Source organism: Equus caballus, chromosome 3, assembly GCF_041296265.1.
Source record: "Equus caballus isolate H_3958 breed thoroughbred chromosome 3, TB-T2T, whole genome shotgun sequence".
In the NCBI taxonomy this organism is placed as follows: domain Eukaryota; kingdom Metazoa; phylum Chordata; class Mammalia; order Perissodactyla; family Equidae; genus Equus; species Equus caballus.
The window spans coordinates 77,683,991-77,703,789 of record NC_091686.1 but is presented as its reverse complement, the minus strand read 5'-3'; the positions used below and the strand labels follow the sequence as shown (position 1 = coordinate 77,703,789).

The 19,799-nt window shown below is 32.8% G+C and overlaps 1 protein-coding gene across 50 annotated transcripts in view; it reads left to right on the top strand.

Moving 5' to 3' along the window:
- ADGRL3 (adhesion G protein-coupled receptor L3) overlaps positions 1-19,799 on the top strand; it is an 801,265-nt gene that overhangs the window by 736,861 nt on the left and 44,605 nt on the right. For 35 of the 50 annotated variants that reach the window (XM_070262457.1, XM_070262459.1, XM_070262461.1 and 32 more), the window contains one exon: positions 1,219-1,315. In XM_070262457.1, coding sequence (XP_070118558.1) covers positions 1,219-1,315 — 97 coding nt within the window. Of the gene's footprint in view, positions 1-1,218; positions 1,316-19,339; positions 19,469-19,799 lie in introns of all 50 variants that reach the window. The other 15 variants (XM_070262429.1, XM_070262417.1, XM_070262409.1 and 12 more) reach the window with 1 other exon arrangement.

The window sequence follows — 19,799 nt, the reverse complement described above, 5'->3', positions numbered from 1 at the left end:
ATATTTTTAGTTAATTAATTAATTAACAAATACAACAAGTGTGAGAGATTTGTCCCCAGCATTTCAGTTTGAAGTTTTGAAGTATTTCTCAATAGAAACATTCCTCCAATGCTCAGGAGCTATAATCCTGCACCAGTCTTCCTACTGTCCTTTTGTTTATGGGTTGTGCTGTGTGTGTGTGCATGTGTTTTGCTGACATATATAACAATATAGACAATATTTCTGAAGGATAAACATGTCCCAAGATTCATAAAACCAATTGTCTAATATTTTAGGGTTAGCTACTCCTATTATTTAAGGGGTTAGAACAGATTTGGAACCACATGACCCATTTGTGAGCTTGGTTTCACCATTAGCAGTAGTAACAGTTCTTATAACTATGTTGTTCTTCTGAAAAGATTTCGTTTCTTCCTCCCGAGATTAACACTTTTTTGATCCCTAATTCAATAAAATAGCAAAACAGAATAAACCAGAAAAAAAAAATCTCCCCCAAAAGGAAAACTATTACCATTTTCTTGAATTATCTACCACTTAGAAAATTGAATTTGAGAATATGAACAATGATGTAAGAACTTTCAGTTCGCTATAAAACTTTCTACCATGAAGCCATGAATAAAAGGTGAATCAACTTCCCTTCAAAAAAAGAAAAGTCAAGATAGTATGTAACCTATAAAATTATGTTGATCTTCTTACAAAATTTATGGAAAACATTAAGTTCAGTAGCATTTTAATAACATTCTATGTTCTTTTCTTACCAAACTCTTTTTTGCAAGATTCTGAATTCTTAAAGTAAATTTTTTGTTAATAAAACTGACAATTGAATGCATGTTTAAATATCTCATCCCCATAAAAGTTCAATGAAAATAATTTGTTTTACCTTGGAAACTAAAATTATTAAATTCGAACTGTCTAGAGTATACTTCTATATGTCTTCAATGTGTTTAAATTAGTATAGTACATTACATTTATTCCTTTTTCATAGTTATAATTATTTTTGGTATAGACATTTAGGAATACACTTAATGGGAATGAATTGTTATCATTAATTTAGTTTCTAATGTTCTCATACTCCTGTACTGCAAGCATGTAGAAATTGTATATTCACCAGATGCCAGAAACAAAGGTCCCATATAACTATGACAGAAAGAAAAAGAATGATTTGTGTGAAAATCCACTGCCTGGTGAGTTCATTTCCTTTTTTCCTTTGCTGCCTTTCAGAGCCGAATTCGTAGAATGTGGAATGACACAGTCCGAAAGCAGTCAGAGTCTTCCTTCATTACTGGAGATATAAACAGTTCGGCGTCACTCAACAGAGGTAATTAGGAATGATTTTTCATATTTATTACTTTTGTGATTACTCTGAGAAGTTCTTAAATGCATTGCTTTATTTGCAACTTCTGGACCTTGTTCCATGTGGTAGGAATATCGCAAGGATATAAAACCTGGTTGAGTGTAGCAGTGTGTTCCATTATTCATAAGTCTTTTTTTTTTTAATCCTGAATTTTCAGGAAATCGTTTCTGAAAGGAAGTTAGAAAACGAGAACTTTCTTTTTCTAGTCATCTGCCACTGCTATAAACTGGTGAGCTGTCAGGCCTCATTGGAAGCAGTGAAAATGGGCAATTATGTGGCTATATAGTCTGCTAAGCATCATAGAGTTCCACATTGTCCCAGGAATAGAGCAATTTCATAGTCTTTGTGGAAGTAAAGATATTCCATCTAGTACATACTTAAGGCAACCTGTGTATTTGGGGAAAAAAAATCACATCTAATCTTAATATCTAAAAGACTTATCCAGATAATATTGAATATTTAAAGATCTAGGAGGAAAAAATACCTTATATATATGTTATGATTTTTTTGTGTGTATGTGCTTCCGGTTAAAATGTTCCTAGGGCATCGTTTAGATTTTTGAAACGAAATTCCTTTAATCTACTGTTTTATTTGTGGTTGATTTTTTTATTCTTCTCTCTCTCTCTCTCACACACACACACACACATACACACACTGTGTGATGTGATTAAATTGACTGCAGTAAAAATGAGCAGATGCGACATTTGTGGAGAGCTACAGTACACCACAGTCAGTGCTGGGAAATATAGAGCATGTAGTTTTATCTGGGAAGGTGGCATTTGTATGAGCTTATTCCAATCCCACTGTCCCAAGAGACATTTTTGATGCATATATTCAGTAGTTATTTTTATGATCAGAATTGTTGTTTTTTTCTTACCCCCAAACTACGATTATTAGTTATTTTAAACCTGTTTATGTCGGCTTTTTAATACATTAAATGCTACTTAGAAACAAGTAATTTAATAATTGCAGCTTATGATTAAGAAAGATTCAGATACTGGTGCTCTTAATTACTTTTACTCAAGTAAGATGCATCTTATTTGTATAAAAGAAGCTCAGACAAGTAGTGTCCAAGTTAAATTTGATATGGGGATCCATTTACATATAATCTTAATTGACTTTCATATGTTATTTGGAGCAGTGATAGAGTAACTGTAACCTAAAGATATTAAATTTTCTACATAACTTTTGCTTAAGTAAGAACAGCAAGTGCAAATATTCCTCCAAATATGAAGAAAATACATTAAAATAAAACAATTACCTTCTTGTATTTGCTTCATTATTAGTCTGTTTTTATTTGCTAGAGTATATTGATTTACATAATATCACTCAAGTATTCTTCTCTTTTTAAGTTTAGTTTTAATGGTTATTTTGTGAAAATTTACTTAAATATGAATTCTCTAACATTTTGACATACTTTCCAAATCATGGAGAATGAAATACTTACAAATGCCTCCAAAGCTTAGGAAGTAATTTGCTTCCATTTTCTTTACTCTTTAAATAATCCCGTACATAGAAAATTTACAGTATGTTCCTAGAAAGAAAACTATCCTTATTAATGGGGTTTATTGTTAGAAGTATCTTGCATCTAGTGATCACAGCAACCATAGAATAATTGTTGTTTAAACAAAAGATGAGATAATATGATTGTAATAATGCACTGTTTATTTGCTTACTGTGAAGATGGATAAAATATGTACATTTGTCATTTTGTGTAGCATTATGATCTAAATTTATGTAAAGATAGTAAGATATGTAACTTTTGTAAAAACTGTTTTAAATGGATAATTTGTTATCACCTTGATTTTACGGTCAATCACATAACATAATGTGCCCTTTTTAGTTTCTTCTCACGAACTTCATCAACTTGGAATATGCAATATGTGGATGACTAGGTCAATTTGAAATGTATTTAAAGAAAATAATAATATTTTATATTGACTGATCATATATTTAAATCTGTTTTTAAAATCTTTAGTTTTAAAAGATGTTTCTTAAAGTTACTGAAGAAAGGGTGCAAAATTTCTTGTGACATCCAATAACTTATTTTAATGATGACTTTGCGGAGGGGGTTAAATTGAATTTATGGTATGAAATGTGCCCAGGCAGTGATCTTTTCCTTTAGGATATATATTCTTCCTTTCACTCAGTGGCTTTAGTGGTGATGGACATCATAGTGATCTTCTTGATTTCCTATATTAATTTTCTGGTGTCCCAAATCAGAAACTCCACATTTTATTCTCATCTCATTATTTTTTATCTTAAATGAGTGGAGTACTTTAAAATTTTATTTCTTCATATTATATCTCTCAGGATAGTCTTTAACCTCCTTCTTTAATCTTGTCTTATTTCCCAGGGTCCTATCTTCCCTGCATTCAGGCGTGTGTATCATATTTAGGTAGGTGGCATCCAAGATTCACCTTTCCAGATAAATACTTCAGTCACCTCAGCAACATATTCACCTCTGTTTATCAAAAGATTATATTCTCTATTATTGAAATAAAAATTTCAGGCACTGCATCTTCACATCTTCATATATTCTATCTTCCCATTCATTCTTAGTTTCTTATAGCAAGCAATTTTTTTAAAATTCCAACTCCATTTTCCTTTCTTTCTAAGTTAGATACATTAAATCTCTAATTTTTGTCTTTAGAAAAGTTCTGGCCCTTGAAAACTACAAAAAATTGTCTAAGTTAGTCCTATTTTCACTTGAGGTTTTCTATTCTATTCATACCACTGCCCAAATAATGAAAAGAAGAATTATTTTAAAATTCTGTATGTCTTATCATCTGTAAGTTCTCAGCGCAGAACTCCTTCTCAACGGTTTTTATTTTTTCAAATCATCTCTATTATTCCGTTCTTGAACCAACTCGTTACATCCTATGTATCAGATTACCTGTTTAGATCTCCCAATCTGATAAGCTTGGGATTTTGCTCCTTGGAACCATGCAAGACCTTGAAAGATTTATTGATAATTTTTGATTTGTGTAATCATTCTTATATATTCTCTTTGGGATTTTGTTGTTTGATCACCTCATCTTTTTAAAGCCTTCCATTACATTTGTCTTTTGAATATATTTATGAAGATGTGTCCCAAATGTTTCCTATACATTTTCAAATATATTTCACCTGCCCACTTATTTACTACAATGGTACTCACTGTCGCAAGTCCAAAATTCCTTGAGGCCAGTACTCCAGGACTATTGTCAAGTTAACTTCACTGATCCCACTATAGACACAGGTAGAAGGAGCCTTTCCAGAGCCCTAAGGTGATGGTTGATTACAGAGAGTTTCAAGCAAGGTTAACTCTGATACAAACCCAAGTTTTCCCGAACTCCACAGGAGAGATTATTCATTGGTACTAAATATTTGCTATTTGCACATATCTTGAAGTCAGTCCTCAATCCCTGAGCTCCTCCCAGGCCTATTGGAAGTCTAGTCCAAATTTCTGGTAGCTTCAACTTCCTGGTAATGGGAGAAATGATTTTTTGCTAGATCTACCTTTCCTACCTATATCTCCTACTCACAGTCTCTGCTGGCCAAACCCCATCCTGAACGATTTAGATTAATGAGGCTTCTAAACCTTGAGTTTGATCCAAAATTGAAGGCATTTGCTGAGAAATTTCCCGGTAGTTCAATTAATTGTTAAACGTTTCTGTTCTTTTTTGTAGATCTGGATAGAAATTGGGATACTTTCTGAAACTAGGTTTTATTAGGCTTTATCTCTTTGTTAATAATATAACTGTATTTCCCATTTTCTTTTGACTTGATTAGTTGAATTGACACCAGAAATTTCAGTTTCAAGCAAGTTTTACTAGGTAGCTGCTACTAATATGGTATCATTGTGTCAATTACAAAAAGGTGCCCCACCTCCTGCCAAACCCCACCTGTGGAGTTATTGCAAAAATGTGTCCCATGTGAGTGGCAGAATTAGCAATAATGCATTTCTTCTTCTGGAACAATGGCTTGGTTCAAATCGTGGGGTTTTATTTTCCCCTACCTCCCATCCCCCATCCCATCAACTTCCCACACAGGTTAATGCGATTTAGATTTTTATACATGGAGATCTGACCAGTAAAGCTATATTTATTTAAGCCAAATTTAAGTGTTATATGTCAGAAGGCTGTCTGACCTGTAGAGGTGTAGCACTAATTTATTAATGCAGATGGATTGTCCTTTCAAGGTTCAGGTTTGTACTAATCTACAAATGCATTCTCAGTAAATTTATGTCATCAGTAAAATTATGATGGCCTATGGCAATCTTTGCATAAATTTAAGGGTTTAATGTTTGATCTCAGTGGCACAACTACCTACTGAAAGGTGCCTTCACCTTTTAGGATCATTGTTGATACAAAGGAGAAAGCCACCGTCAATGGGTATTTGCAAGTCACTGACTTACTCACTGCAGTTTTGCACGATAGTTTTTGGAATGGAGTTTTAACCCAGTGACTTTTGGTAAATTGCTTGGCTTCTCAGCGTCTGTGCAATAGGGATATAAATAGTACCCACCTCAGAGAGACCTTGAGAGGACTGAGTTAATATATGTTAATTGCTTACAACAGTGCCTGAAACATAATAAGTCCTATTATTATTATTTTATTCAGAAGTTCGTTTATGTTTTCTAACAAATGAAGACTAGTCCTTGCCATAGCTCTCAAGTAATCAGATATTAAAATCCATCATTCACAACCGACAGCTTTCTTTCCTTTTTATTTTCTGGTAATGGGGGGAGGAATGAGGTGGTTACCCAAATGTCAAGTAAAAGAAATAATAATTTACCGCAGATGGTGCTACCCTTGAAGCTAACAAAAAGAAGTAAACTAATAAAGCTGAATTGTCTCTTCTAAATTAGAAATTAAATGCAAATTACATTGGCCTAGTTGTGCTTTCCACTTTTGATTTGTAACCATCTTTTAGAATCCAAGAAATAAAGGTAAAGTATTTCTCCTCCCTACGTTAGATAATAATGTCAGCAGACACTGCCTTCTCTTTCCTCTAAGCCCTATCTTACCCTTCAGAAGCTTAGAGAACACTAGTTCAATTCAGACAGCCCTGCTAAATAACCAGTTATGCAGCGGAGCAGGCATGTGACTCATTCCCATTTTAAACTCCTGTCTTCTCAGAGCCTGGATTGTCTTTCCCAGGAGGTTGTCACTGAGGCAGAAGAAACTTCACAATAAATCACCTGCCACCTCATTAATATTCAGGATACCAAACATATTTCGTTTTTATGTTTTTAAAGAAAAATGCAAATGAAGGCATGTAAATGATGTTTCACTGCGATTAATGATTTCTATAAATTAAAGGTGCTGGATGAAACACTCATGCTCATTCACTGCATTTTATTAATGTCAGTAAATATAATTTGGTTTATATGCATAAAGTATGTCATATTGCCCAAAAACCTCACTGTTTTGAAGGATTCTAAAATCATTGTTTGTAAATATTAATATAATCTGACATCTATTTGTGAAATTGGCAAAAAACAGTTAATGATGTACCTGAGTACTCGCATAGCTAACAAATCAGAGTGGCCCATGTAACAAATTACTTTTCGTTATGAACAATCATTGTGATGATATGAGGGGAAATAAGTATTCTATGGCATGGATAAAATTTTCATTCGAGATTCACCATTATATTTATATCGAGTATTTTTTGACCTTTATATTCTTGATTGGTGAATAAGGCAACCGTGCTCTCTGTGTTAATCTTTTTCCTTTGTCATCAATAATGTCATCAATAAAGACATAATTAGAAAGGGTATAATAAAATAAGGAAAACTTCTGTGTTCGGAAAATCACTTCAACAACACAAAAGCGAAGTAGGTACAAATTTTAAAAGTGAGATGCTGTATCAAATGGATAATTTAAACGATGCTATTTTAATATTCTGACCTCTAACTCAAGGAGACGAAATAATTTTCAGAATGAACTTTCCTTTGCAAAATAAAATATATTAAATATTGATTTCTAGTCAATCAGGGGCAAAGGTTCTTGCTGTAAATTGTTGGCAGGAACTGAAAAAGAACAACTTTTAAAATGCTTGCCAGTGAGTCCTTATGCTTTGCTTTTAACTTTGTCTCTTTGATATGAATCCTTCAACTCATCCAGCCTCTCACAACCAGCTACACAACAGTCAAAGTGCTTTGTATTTATTATGATTCTGATTATAGCTTTCGTAGATTCCTTCACAAAGAGAATTCCTTATCTATGTAGAGTAGATTCCTCATTTTTATGGTTTAGTATCTTGTTGCCTATATATAGTTGGCAGTATCTTTTACCTCTTTATTATAAATCAGACAAGCCGTGGTGAGGAACCTTGATAACTTCTAAATATAGTGCTATAGAACATTTCCACTTGGGTTTGAAATATTACTATTGTTTCATATAAGTTGCTGAGACTGTAATTTTTCAAGAAATTATCTTTTTTTTAGATCTGAATGTGAATATTCCAACTTATCTTCAAAAATTGCTAGTATTCTTTTCTTTAATAGAACACAATATGCCTCTTTATAGTTCCTGATAAATTTGGGATTTCTCCTTTAGTGTGTATAGCTATCATTTATCTATTGTACACTGTTCATTATTCATTATCCATTATCTTTGTATTCATGAAGAAGTGGGGTTTCTTGGTAACTTGTCCAAGATCACATCAGAAGTAAAGCGTGAAAGCTAGATTCCAAACCAGGTCTTTCTGACCGCAAAGCCCTACTCAAGATAACAAAAATTTTTGTTCTTTTCTTATGATGACAGTTTTTCATGAAGCTTGCTGAAGATTGGAATAAGGATATTTTTCAAGAATATATTTCAAAGCGATTTTATCACCTTGCATGGAAATAAGACACTCTTAATAGCACAATTATTCACATATTTATTTCTTAATTTCCTTCATGTACTATTCATTTACTTTTACTTTCTTTTGTTCTAAGTACAGTTCATGTGGATTCATCCTATTCATTTAGGAAAAGAAAAACTTTAAAATACTGTGAATATATGGGGAGCTAGATTGGCCGATAACATATTACTTTTACGAAACTATTTGATGTGGAATATGCTGAACTACTATACATTGTTGTCCAATTGTAGGGCTTAGGTTGCAAGAATAATCTTATAATCATTCTTGTTTTCTTTCCTGGAAGCTCTCAAGGTATCTTATTGATAAAATCCTTTTATCTTTAATTTCTAATTTCTTATATTTCAGTAAAAGGATGAATATTTTGGTCAGGGCAAAGATTGTGTTAAAAAAATCAGGTAAATAGCTCTGCCTATAATCATTTAGTAATAGAACCAAAGATCTAATTTTTCCCAGACCTTTGTACTCTTGAATTTGATATTCTTTGAAACTGTGTCTTCTGCCAGAACAGTATAGTAATGCCTAGAACAAGTAGAAAATCCATTTGAATTGACTTCAAATAGATAGTGATAATGTCATAAATTAAACTTGTTGTTAGTTTTATGTGCTAATTCCAGTTTTAACAAAATCTATGAGATGTCTTATAATTCAAAATTTAAAAACAAACAAAACCTGACTGTACCTCTGTCATCTGGAAAAATGTCCCTACTGTATTATAAACATAAAGGATGTGATGATATAAATGCAGTATGTAATATCCAAAGTTATCTGAGTCATCACTTGTTCAAAGTATTTTTTTTCCTAAGGAATAGACTATGTTAACTTATATCGGCTATTTTAAAAGTGAATAGAAGTTAATTCAATCACATGAAATATTAAAATGTGAACAGGGGATATGTGTTTAGGAAAAAAAGCCCTCATAAGAAAAAAGTATACTTAAATTGTCATTACCAGTAATTGTGTAGTATCCAATTAAAATAGCTTCTGTTGAATTGCATACGAAGGCTTGTACTTTATATAGCTCAACCTTACATACCACATGCCATTTAAAAGTAGGTGTTTATGTGTTAGGAAGTCCTATGATTTTATAATAGGCTTTCTTCATAATTTACCATTCTAAGGAATCTGGGTGCTTCACAAACTACAACAAGTTACCCATCAGATTCATAGATAGTAATTTACAACCCTCCAAAAATCACTGGAGAATTAAGAAAGATTTATGAGGATATTCAGATTAAAGGAAGATAGTTGATCTTGATGTAGAAAAATAGAAACATACGTTTCTGGAAACAGCCTCCGTCTGAACAGAACAGAGCTGACGTGATTATACGATAAAACAGACCTCTGAACAACATTATCAAGAATCTCTTTATTCATAGATACCTTGTTTTAATTCATATCTGCTTCTCTCAGACATTCTTTATTCAACTATAGTTTCCAAATTTAAAATTCGCATTTTAACCGGGATAGACCTTCTTCATGTAAACTCATATAATTTGCACAGTAAAAGACAGTATGCCAAGATGTTAGCTCAGGGACAATCTTCCTCAAGCAAAAAGAGGAAGATTGGCAATGGATGTTAGCTCAGGGCCAATCTTCCTCACCCAAAAAAAAAAAAAGTATGCCAATATAGGGCAGAGCATTACACTAAAAGTCATATCTTCTTCACATAAGTAAATTATTTTATATTGTTAGTTACACTTTCATTTGTTCTGAGGTTTGTTTATTCAGCAAAAATGCACAAGCAATGTGTAATTTACAAATAAATATAGTTGTGGGATTGACTATATAACATTAATGGATTATCAAGAGATAATCTTATTTAGAGAAAATGAATTGAGTAGCTACTGTGGGAGTGACGAAGATAAATATTCTTTTGCTAAATGCCTTCGATTTTCTAAAAAAGAACTGTGATTTACTGCTATTTTGCCTCTAGTTAAGCAAACTTGGCCATAATCTTTAGGGTCAGTATTCATTGTTTTGAGTACCATGCCTATGTATTCAAAATGTCCAAGTTAATAGTACACAGAAATACATGCCTTTGACCAAGAATGATGAGCTTTAGAGATGAATGACTAAGTGGTATAGGTTCATCATTTCTACTGCAGACCCACCCCTTCCTCTATTGTGAAGCAAAGATTCACCAAGAATTCTGAGACCCAGTCCTACTACTGTTTCAGTCAGAAAACCTAAGATCTCTGAGCAGCTTTGCTTTCAGCTATTTATGTAAAAGGAAAACACTGAATATCTAATGTCATCAGTTTCTTCATCTGCAACACAACAGGGTTGTGTTGCATTTCACAGCCAAAAAAAAATAACACTGTAAAACTTTTAGAAGAAAATACATTTTAGATTTGGGATTAAAGAAGGAGTTCTTAAAACAAAAATAACAAATCATAAACTATAAGACAAAGACAGATAAAAAATTAAACAGTACTCATAACAGGTAAAACATTGGGAGAATGTGTAAACAACACATATGACAAACACGTTAGTGCCTAGATTGTATAAAGGATGTCTACAAATGAATAAGTAAAATTCAACAACCCAATATATATGTGGGCAAAAGATAAGAACAGGCAATTGGCAGAATAGGAACCCTTAAGGCCAATAAACACATAAAAATTACCCCATCGCTCTAGTAATCAGGGAAATGCAAAATATAACTGTAATATGAAATATCATTTCACGCTTCATCAGATTGGCTAAAGTGTCAGTCTGACAATACCAAGTTCTAGCAAGAATTTGAGAAATATGTGGAAGTGTAAATTGGTACAAACACATTTGACAGCATTTTGGCAATATATTGTAAATTGAAAATGTGCACAGCATATGACCCAATAATTTGACTTTTAGGTATTTATTGTAGAAAAACTCAGGTGTTTGGGCAAGAATACATGTAAAGCCAGTTAGTGCAAAATAAGGGAGAATAAAGTAGGTAATGTCTAGGGTTCCCAACTCTAAAGCTCTGAATATTAAAATAGAAGCAAAACCTTTGCATTCAGAATATTTCATTTTGTATTAACTAACAATAACCTAATCTGTACTCTGGAGAAAACATGTCATTGAAATCCATATTAATAAATTCCCAGTGAATGAATTAGCTATTAAAAGACTGAAGTATCTCCAAACCATTTGAAAGAAATTTAATAGGCAGTTTGATTAAAATTTAATAGCAAACTTGTTGGCTATTAAAAGTGCACAATGTTATAAATCAAGATGTCAGCTCTTCAATTTATGACTTTAGAAAAAAATGATGAAAGAGCTCTTGGCTTTCAATAAAATATTTCTTCTTCGACACTTTGTAATTTCATTAATTGTTTGAATAAAAATAGTAAAAAATATAAAATGTTGGTTTCCATGGTTTTTAAATTTATTTTATATAACTCTTAAGGATAGCGTGAAGATTCTGTTGGTTTTGTTTATTATTATAAACACCTTGGTCTTGATTTATATAGCTGTGATATTTTATAACATAGCCCTTTAAAATTGAATTAATCATTACTTGCACTGTCTTTCTGTAGCTTGTGTGTCTGTTGATATTGTTTTGTCACACAGAAAAGCAAAAAATAGGAGAAAAATTACTTCAAATAGACACTGCCTATTGAATCATTTCTCTATAATTCTGGAAGCCTCTTTTATCTATTTACTTTTATTTTCACTTGTTCATTTATGCTACATAAATCAATACATGAATATGAAAATAAAATAATTGAACATTAGAGAAAACCATATGAGGAAAAAGTAATGCACTCCTAGAAGGCTCCTAATAAAATTTTGTTGAAAGATATTTTTGGGAGAGGATGCTAAAAAGTATTTGAAAATCACTGAGTTAAACATGTTTAAACTACCTGAGTCATTTAACCTTCAATAAAATATGCATGCCCTGAAAATATGTTTCTTTATGTATTAAATAATGGTGGTAGACTAGATAATGTTAAAATCTTCTCTGTCCTAAATTCTGAGTTTTAACCTTTCTCCATAATGTTGTATTACAATGGATTAGGTGATACTTATATACATAAGATGGATTTTGGGTACTTCTGACTCATCTTTTCCAGTTTTCTTGTGTAAATTGTAGTTCCCTCGCTAGAGAGAGACATGTCTCTTTTTCTTTTATACCAGTTTTCTTATCCCTTTGAAAAGGAAATAAAACCATAGAACCTTTTCACCAGAAACAAGTGTGGGCATGTGTGCATGCATAATTGAGCACACCCACATACACCTAAAGCGTGTTACATACAATTTTAAGGGTTTCGCAACTTCATAGATACCATCTCCCAGTGAAAGATCCCTTGCCTTACACTGAAGTTAGTATTCTAATTCTATAAACAATATTATCATTATTGAAACTACTTTTACTTCTACAAAATGAAGTCTCCATTATGGGCCAAAATTAAGGTCTGCATACAAAAGCTCAGAGACATCACTCTGCTTTATACATAAGTCTTGTTTGTATATGAGTCAATGCGTATAATGGAAATGACTTCCTAAAAGAAAACTATATCAAACCAAGGGAGAGAGAACCAAGAATGAATGGAATGGAAGATGAGGTATATTAAGGAAGAAAGAATCATCCAGGTAAAACTGTTTTATTGAGTTAAAACAAACGGAATATTTACTATTCTATATGTTTATAAATTATAAAAATTTGAAAACTGAGGCATATTGGGTATGTGACTATTAAAGCATGGTGTATTCAGTTAGTTCATTAGATCACCAAGGTCTCGAATTATAAAACTTTGCCCATCCAATATGATCAAATAAGAGTGTCAGTACGTTTTTAAATAATGAAGTGTGAGGAGCAGAGCAGAGTGACAATTCAAGTTATTTTAAGAGCTTTTCAGTATACTTTTGTTAGCCTGCTGTCAGGAAGAAACGTTGTTTGAATTATGTTTCTGAATGATATAATATAGATTCAAGTGGGATCCAACTGTCATCTTTTTTCAGATCTGTTCTTTACTCCACAATTTCAAAGCACGCCGATCCGCCTTAGATTTTCAGTCCTCAATTACATGTATCACACTGAACTGGCCTAGACGGTGCTGTCATTCAGAGCCTCTCAATGTCAAAACACCTATTTTATTTTCATAAAGAAAGAAATGTAACAGTTTTGTGGTAAAACTATACATTTGAAAAGAGTGTACTATTATCATTCCATTCAAATTTCACTCATTCAAAAACTTTTTATCAACCTCCACCTTCACCTATAAATAAAGGAAAAAGACTCCTCTTAAAAGGACTATGATTTTACATATAATCTTTTTCAGTAGCTTTAGGGTCTAATTTTTCAAATAATTGTCAGAAAAACTTCCCAGAATTTTTTCAGTATGGGATATGAAAATCCTATTTGCTTTCTATCACACTTTCATCAAAAATAAAAGATTTCGTGGTTGGTCCTCTGTTGGCAGCTTTGTTGATGATTCATGTATGTTGAAGTTCAATGTTAATTCCTTTTCCATGGTTTTATTAAAGAGCTAACCCTTGTTTCTGACAGCAAATAAGCAGATATGGCTAGACTATAGCCAGGATCTGGTGAGTCAGATAATTAAGGAACAGCTATTTTTACGTAGTTACTTGGAGCTTTTTACTTTGAGCATTTTTACCCAATTTGAGCTTTTTATTTTGAATCATGGCAAGTTGTACTGTTTTTTTTTTCTCTTATTATTATCTGCAGTTAGTATTCATGTAGCATTTTGTATTTCCAAATAATTATGTGAATGTTTATTTCTGCTTTAAAAGTTTCAATATTATAGTGCTTGGTATAGTGTTAGAAATAAAGAAATCACCTTAGAAATTAGACAGTTGGCACTCTTAAAAAATTTACTAAAATTATGAAACTACTCATAATTGATAAAATGACTGTTTTTGTTTTATAGTTTCAGGATGCCATGATTTCACATTAGTGTTTTCATTAATTAGACAAATATTTATTGGGTTCTAGGAACTATTCTAGACACTTGGTATGCATAGAGCAGTGAAAAAACCCTACATATTCCACGTTTTCCTGGAGTTTACATTCCAGTGAAATTAGCGCAAAAACATTCTTTTCACATATGTCGTGTTGTAACTATCGTCCTTCCACCCCACAACATCAACTTATTTGTGTCTCCAAACTGACACCCAGGTAGCTTAACTTTTCTGCTGAAAAACACTGACAGATGGTTTGTAAACACTGATCTTCTTGGAAGTCTTCAGAAATTTCCCAGCTATTAGAAGGGAAGTTTACAAATCAGCAGTTAGTTGGAAGGAAGAGGAAGAGACAGGATGAAGAGAACTTTGGAAAATAGTATCCGAATTCAAAGTGACCTTAGTAAATAGAGGAAACAGCCAGAAGCAAACAGAATGGACTTCAGCAAAGACAAGTGAAATGCAGGGCAGCAACAGAGAAAAGACAAAAGTAACTTTGGACATAAAAGATGGAGGAAGACAGGGTCTGTGCAAGTTTTTGGTTGAAAGAGGTAGGCGTTGGCAATAAGTCAGTTTATTCAAAAGTAGAATTGAAATGCCTAAATGTGAGTGGAAACTATAGGAACCGTGTGGTAATACCTACTAGGAAAGTTGCACTTGTTTGAGATGGTGACAGGAAGAATGGGCCCTTGGGGTCACTCCATGCCCTGAGAGTCCGTGAAAAAGTATTGACTTCTTACCCTGGGTGAATCAAATGAGTGATAGCTGTGTGCTTACTGAGACATATCCATCATTCTTTCAAACTAGCAAACCCACAGAGCTTATCCATAACTTTATGCTCTTCACAAAACATTGATGATCAAACTTCAGACCCTCCTCTTTAGTTACTGTTACTGAATGCTCATTTTTTATTATAGCTCCATTTTTGGGATGAAAGTTAGTTTCAGTGATACTAATTATATTGATTTCAAATGGCACCTGAGGTATAAAAGTAAGTGAGAGATAGTAAAAAAAGCAACTTAATTTTAAGTAGTGATTCTTTTTTTCTATCAGGAAAAAGTTCCTTAATACCAAGGATAAAGAGGAAAATGTTTTTTGTTTAAAAGTTTTGAGTTATTTTTTGGGACCAGCCGAGTGGTGTAGTGGTTAAGTTCATGCGCTCCCCTTCAGCAGCCCAAGGTTTGTGGGTTCAGATCCTGGGCCTGGAGCTACACCACTAGTCAGCGATGCTGTGGTGGTGACCCACAAACAAAATAGAGGAAGATTGGCACAGATGTTCGCTCAGGGCTAATCTTCCTCAAGCACAGTAGAAGAAAGATTGACAGCAGATGTTAGCTCAGGGCCAAGCTACCTCACCAAAAAACAAAAAGGTTTAAATTATTTTTTCTGTGTTTATGTGGTTTTAGACTTGATAGCAGGTGTCTCTCCAGTTGTGACTGCATGTCACTCATTATGGCTATAGATCAGTAATAGATTCCGGATTGCACCCAGATTTGAGGAAGCAAGCCACCAAAGCCATTGGCTGAGACTGAATGTTGTTCCAGTTAGCCACCATTGTGTCATACACAGCTATATACCGATAGCATTTCTGCTATTGTTGCTGGCCTTTCCAGCTTAGCAGGAATTGATGATAAATGAAATGAACTTTAAAACTCGGCCTTTCTACAAGTAATAGTCTCACTGATGAAAGTGTTTTAAAGTACATTCACAAATTAGAAAAACTGAAAAGGAAATTTATGCTAGGGAAGATATGACCAATAAATTATCTATAAAAATTTAGACAGCTTCGTTAGAATTCCATTACGGAGCTCCATTTTTGTATGATTAAACTTTTTTGTTCTTATATTCTTAGCTTTTTTTAATAAACTGAATGATAAACAGAAACCAAAATATTGAGTCACCTGCTTCTTACTGATGCTTGATTCTTCTCAAATCAATTCTTTCTTTATTCTAAAGCACAGACCATCTTTTTTTACATCAGCATAGAACAAAACATTTATATATATGACAAAGGAATGTTTTCTTTAGTAAGTTATATGAAGCAAGGAAAAAGAGTGGCATGGCAATTCTCCCAACCTACTGTTTGTTTTCCAATTAGTTCAAATTAAGTCATGCATAGTAATGAAGCGAAATGGATAGAGATGCAGATATAAGCTTCAGCCATAAAGATCTCACTTCTTCTCTGATCTGTGAGGGAATATGAAGAATTTGAGCAATTTTATGTTTTTAAGACTTTTACCCTAGTTCATTTTAAGTTGCTTACATCTTTCATTTTCTATTTAAATCCTTATTTAGAGTAATTTTAGAAAGTAATTATTTGTCTTGAAAGACTAACTTACCTTTTTATTGAAAAAAGGCTAGGATGATAAATAGTAACTAACAGGTACAACTTATAAGTAATTTCCCTTTTAAAAATGTACAGACCAAATCTTGTCTCTGTTAACATTTAATCTTAAATTTGGGTAACATAAACAACATACATGTTTAAGATTTACAATATTGCATTTCTTATCTGAAAGGCGCTTTAGCCAACCCTTTTTAGCTTTTCTTATTAATATTCCATGTATTTAATTCATCAATGGAAAATAATCTGTTGATAGGTCGGTCCATTTTATGATAGATTGAAGGTGTGCCAGCTCACTGTGTTAAGAATATTTGAATGTATATGGTGTACAACTCCAGCAACTGCTCATTGATCATTTAGTAAGTGAAAATTTCTGTGCTAGTTCTATGCTAGTTCTTTGCAAGATATTTAGGATGCAAACAATATGACTTATTTCCTGGAAGAACTGAAACTTTCCAGCTCTAAAGATCTGACAAGCTATATTGTCCTTTAAATCAAGAGGTGTTCAGTTTCCCAGTTTTGAGGTTAAAATATTTATTTGGCCGATAGCTTACCATATAACAAAGAGCTATGATATTGCAAAAGTTAAAACTACCATCGCCAAGTTTTCCCTTCTCATTTTGTAAACATTTTCTATGAGTGACTAAATTTTTTTTATTTAATCAATATAGATTTTTTTTGAGATAATTATAGATTCACTTGCAGTTGTATGAAATGATAAAGAGATCATGTACCTTTTACTCAGTGTTCCTCAACAGTGTCTTATAAAACTATACTTCAAAATCACAGCCAGGATATTGACATTGATACAATCTGTCAATCTTGTTCAGATTTCTTCAGTTTTACTTATATTTGATTGTATTTGTGCATGTGTGCATTTGTGTTTAGTTCCAAGGCAATTATATCACACAGGAAGGTTTGTGTGTACACCACCATAGTCAAGATACACAGGAGTTCCATCACCACAAGGATGCCTATGTTGCCCTTTTATGACCATACCTACTTCCTTCTGCCTTCCATCTTTAACTCCTGCCAACCACTAATCTGTTTTCCATTTCTATAATTTTTTCATTTCAAGAATGTTATGTATATATATATAAATGGAATCATACAGTATATATATATATATTGTCTTTTTGATTGTCTTTTTTACTTAGTATAATTCTCTAGAGATTCATCCAGTTGGTTATGCGTAGCAATTGTTGTTCCCTTTTTTTGCTGAGTAGTAGTCCATGGTATGGATATACCACAGATTGTTTAATCGTTCACCAATCAAAGGACATCTGGGCTGTACCCCAATATGGGCTATTACAAATAAAGCTTCTATGAATTTTCATGTGCAGGTTTTTGTGTGAACATAAATTTCCATTTTTCTGGGCTAAATGTCCAAGGGTACACTGCTGAGTGGTATGGTAATTGCATGGTTAATTCTATAAGAACCTGCCAGACTATTTTCCAGAGTAGCTGTACTATTTTACATTCCCACCAGCAAAGTATGAGTGATCCAGTTTCTCATCATCCTTGCCAGCGTTTGATGTAGTCACCATTTTTATTTTAAGTATGTAGTGATATTTCATTGTGGTTTTAATTTGTATTTCCCTAATGGCTAATATCAGGTCTTTTCATGAACTTGTTTGCCACTTGTATATCCTATTCCATGAAATGTCTGTTTATGCTGGTGGCCCATTTCCCAATGGGATTGTTTTTTGGGTTTTTTGTTTTTCAATTTTTTTACTGTTGACTCTGAGAATTCTTTCTATATTCCAGATCCTAGTCTTGTTGGATTGCAAATATTTGTAAATTTACTTGCAAATATTTTCTCCTGATCTGTAGATTGTATTTTCATTCTCTGATGTGTATGTTACCATGTAACTGTGTGTTCAACCTGACTGTCCCCATAAAACTTATATTTTTCATTCCTCAGTCATGTTTCCTTTCTTTATCATCTAACATAAATACATTTTCTGCCAATCGTTTTTGTAGATGGCCTAATTATATTTAATAAAACTATTTCTCTTATTTTTGGTTTTTTGATTAAATGGTTTTGGAGGGTGGGAGGTTGCAACTCATATTGATGGTAAGTTAGAACCTAAGACATCTGTTCACAAAGAGATGAAAGAATTTAACTTTGTTAGTTTGTTATGTCAAAGTCCAAACAACCAGCTGGAAAATGGAAAATGGAATTGGTAGATACCACAAAGTTAATATTTTAAAATAATGCCCATATGATTATTTTATCAGATTTGTAATTTCACCTAATTAGTATGCTTACTATGGTGTACTAATAAGAGTGATTTGTATTTTATTTTATTTCAATTTAAAGAATTTCTCGTCATAGGATTTTAAGAAATGTCAAATTCTTCTGTTGTGTCAACAACTGCTCTCCAAATGAGTGTTTTATCATAAATATTGCCTTTTATTCTTTTCTTTCATTTTCATTGAAAACAAGCCAGTGGTGTCTGTGAATGAGGGTATTTTTTGTTTAATTTTAGCTTTTCTTCCTGTGTTTTAAACTATTTTTTTCAGCTTTTGTTTTGTGTTTTCTTTGTATGGAAGACTGTATTTTGCCTTTTTTTTAATTTTTATTTTTAGCAAGCATGGGAATATATTCTTGCTTACACTTTGGGAAAGAGAACACTCTAAATGTGGCTTAATCAACATTGTAAATCATTTTCTTTCTTTCCCATTGACTCTCGGATATGTGCATTGTGGGAAACGTGTGCTTTAGTGGCATATATTTTTGAGTCTAATTAGCTGCCTGCCTGTAATCAGGACTATATCAACTGTTGTCATTCTAAATGTTTCCTTTCTTTTTTTCAAACACATTTGCCTGATTGACCTTTTTTTTTTTTCTCTGTCTTTCTATGGGGCTGCTCCAGGAGCCATGGCTAATCATCTTATAAGCAATGCTCTGCTTCGTCCGCATGGTACTAACAATCCCTATAATACATTGCTTGGGGAACCGGCGGTCTGTAACAACCCTTCTGTCAGCATGTACAACGCACAAGGTGTGCTAGAGTTTATCTTAATTTTTCCAAGTGAGAGTCCCATTTTATGTAGCTTTTATGGCCACATTTTATTTTTCCTTCTTCTCTCCTGCCTTTTCTTTCCTTTGGAAGCAGACACACAGACTCCCTTCGCCTCCCACCCCTCTTGGTGCTTTTATTTTCCATTTTCCTTAGGTTTTCCTTAGTAGGAAGTGGATTCCTTCCTTCTGATAAACAAATGCTTGTTTCATCAATATATGTTTGTTTCTCTGTAATGTTATAAAATGTATTGTGGTTTGTCGGTACTTTTCTTGTTGTTGATTGATTTTTATATTAAATACCTATTTATTTG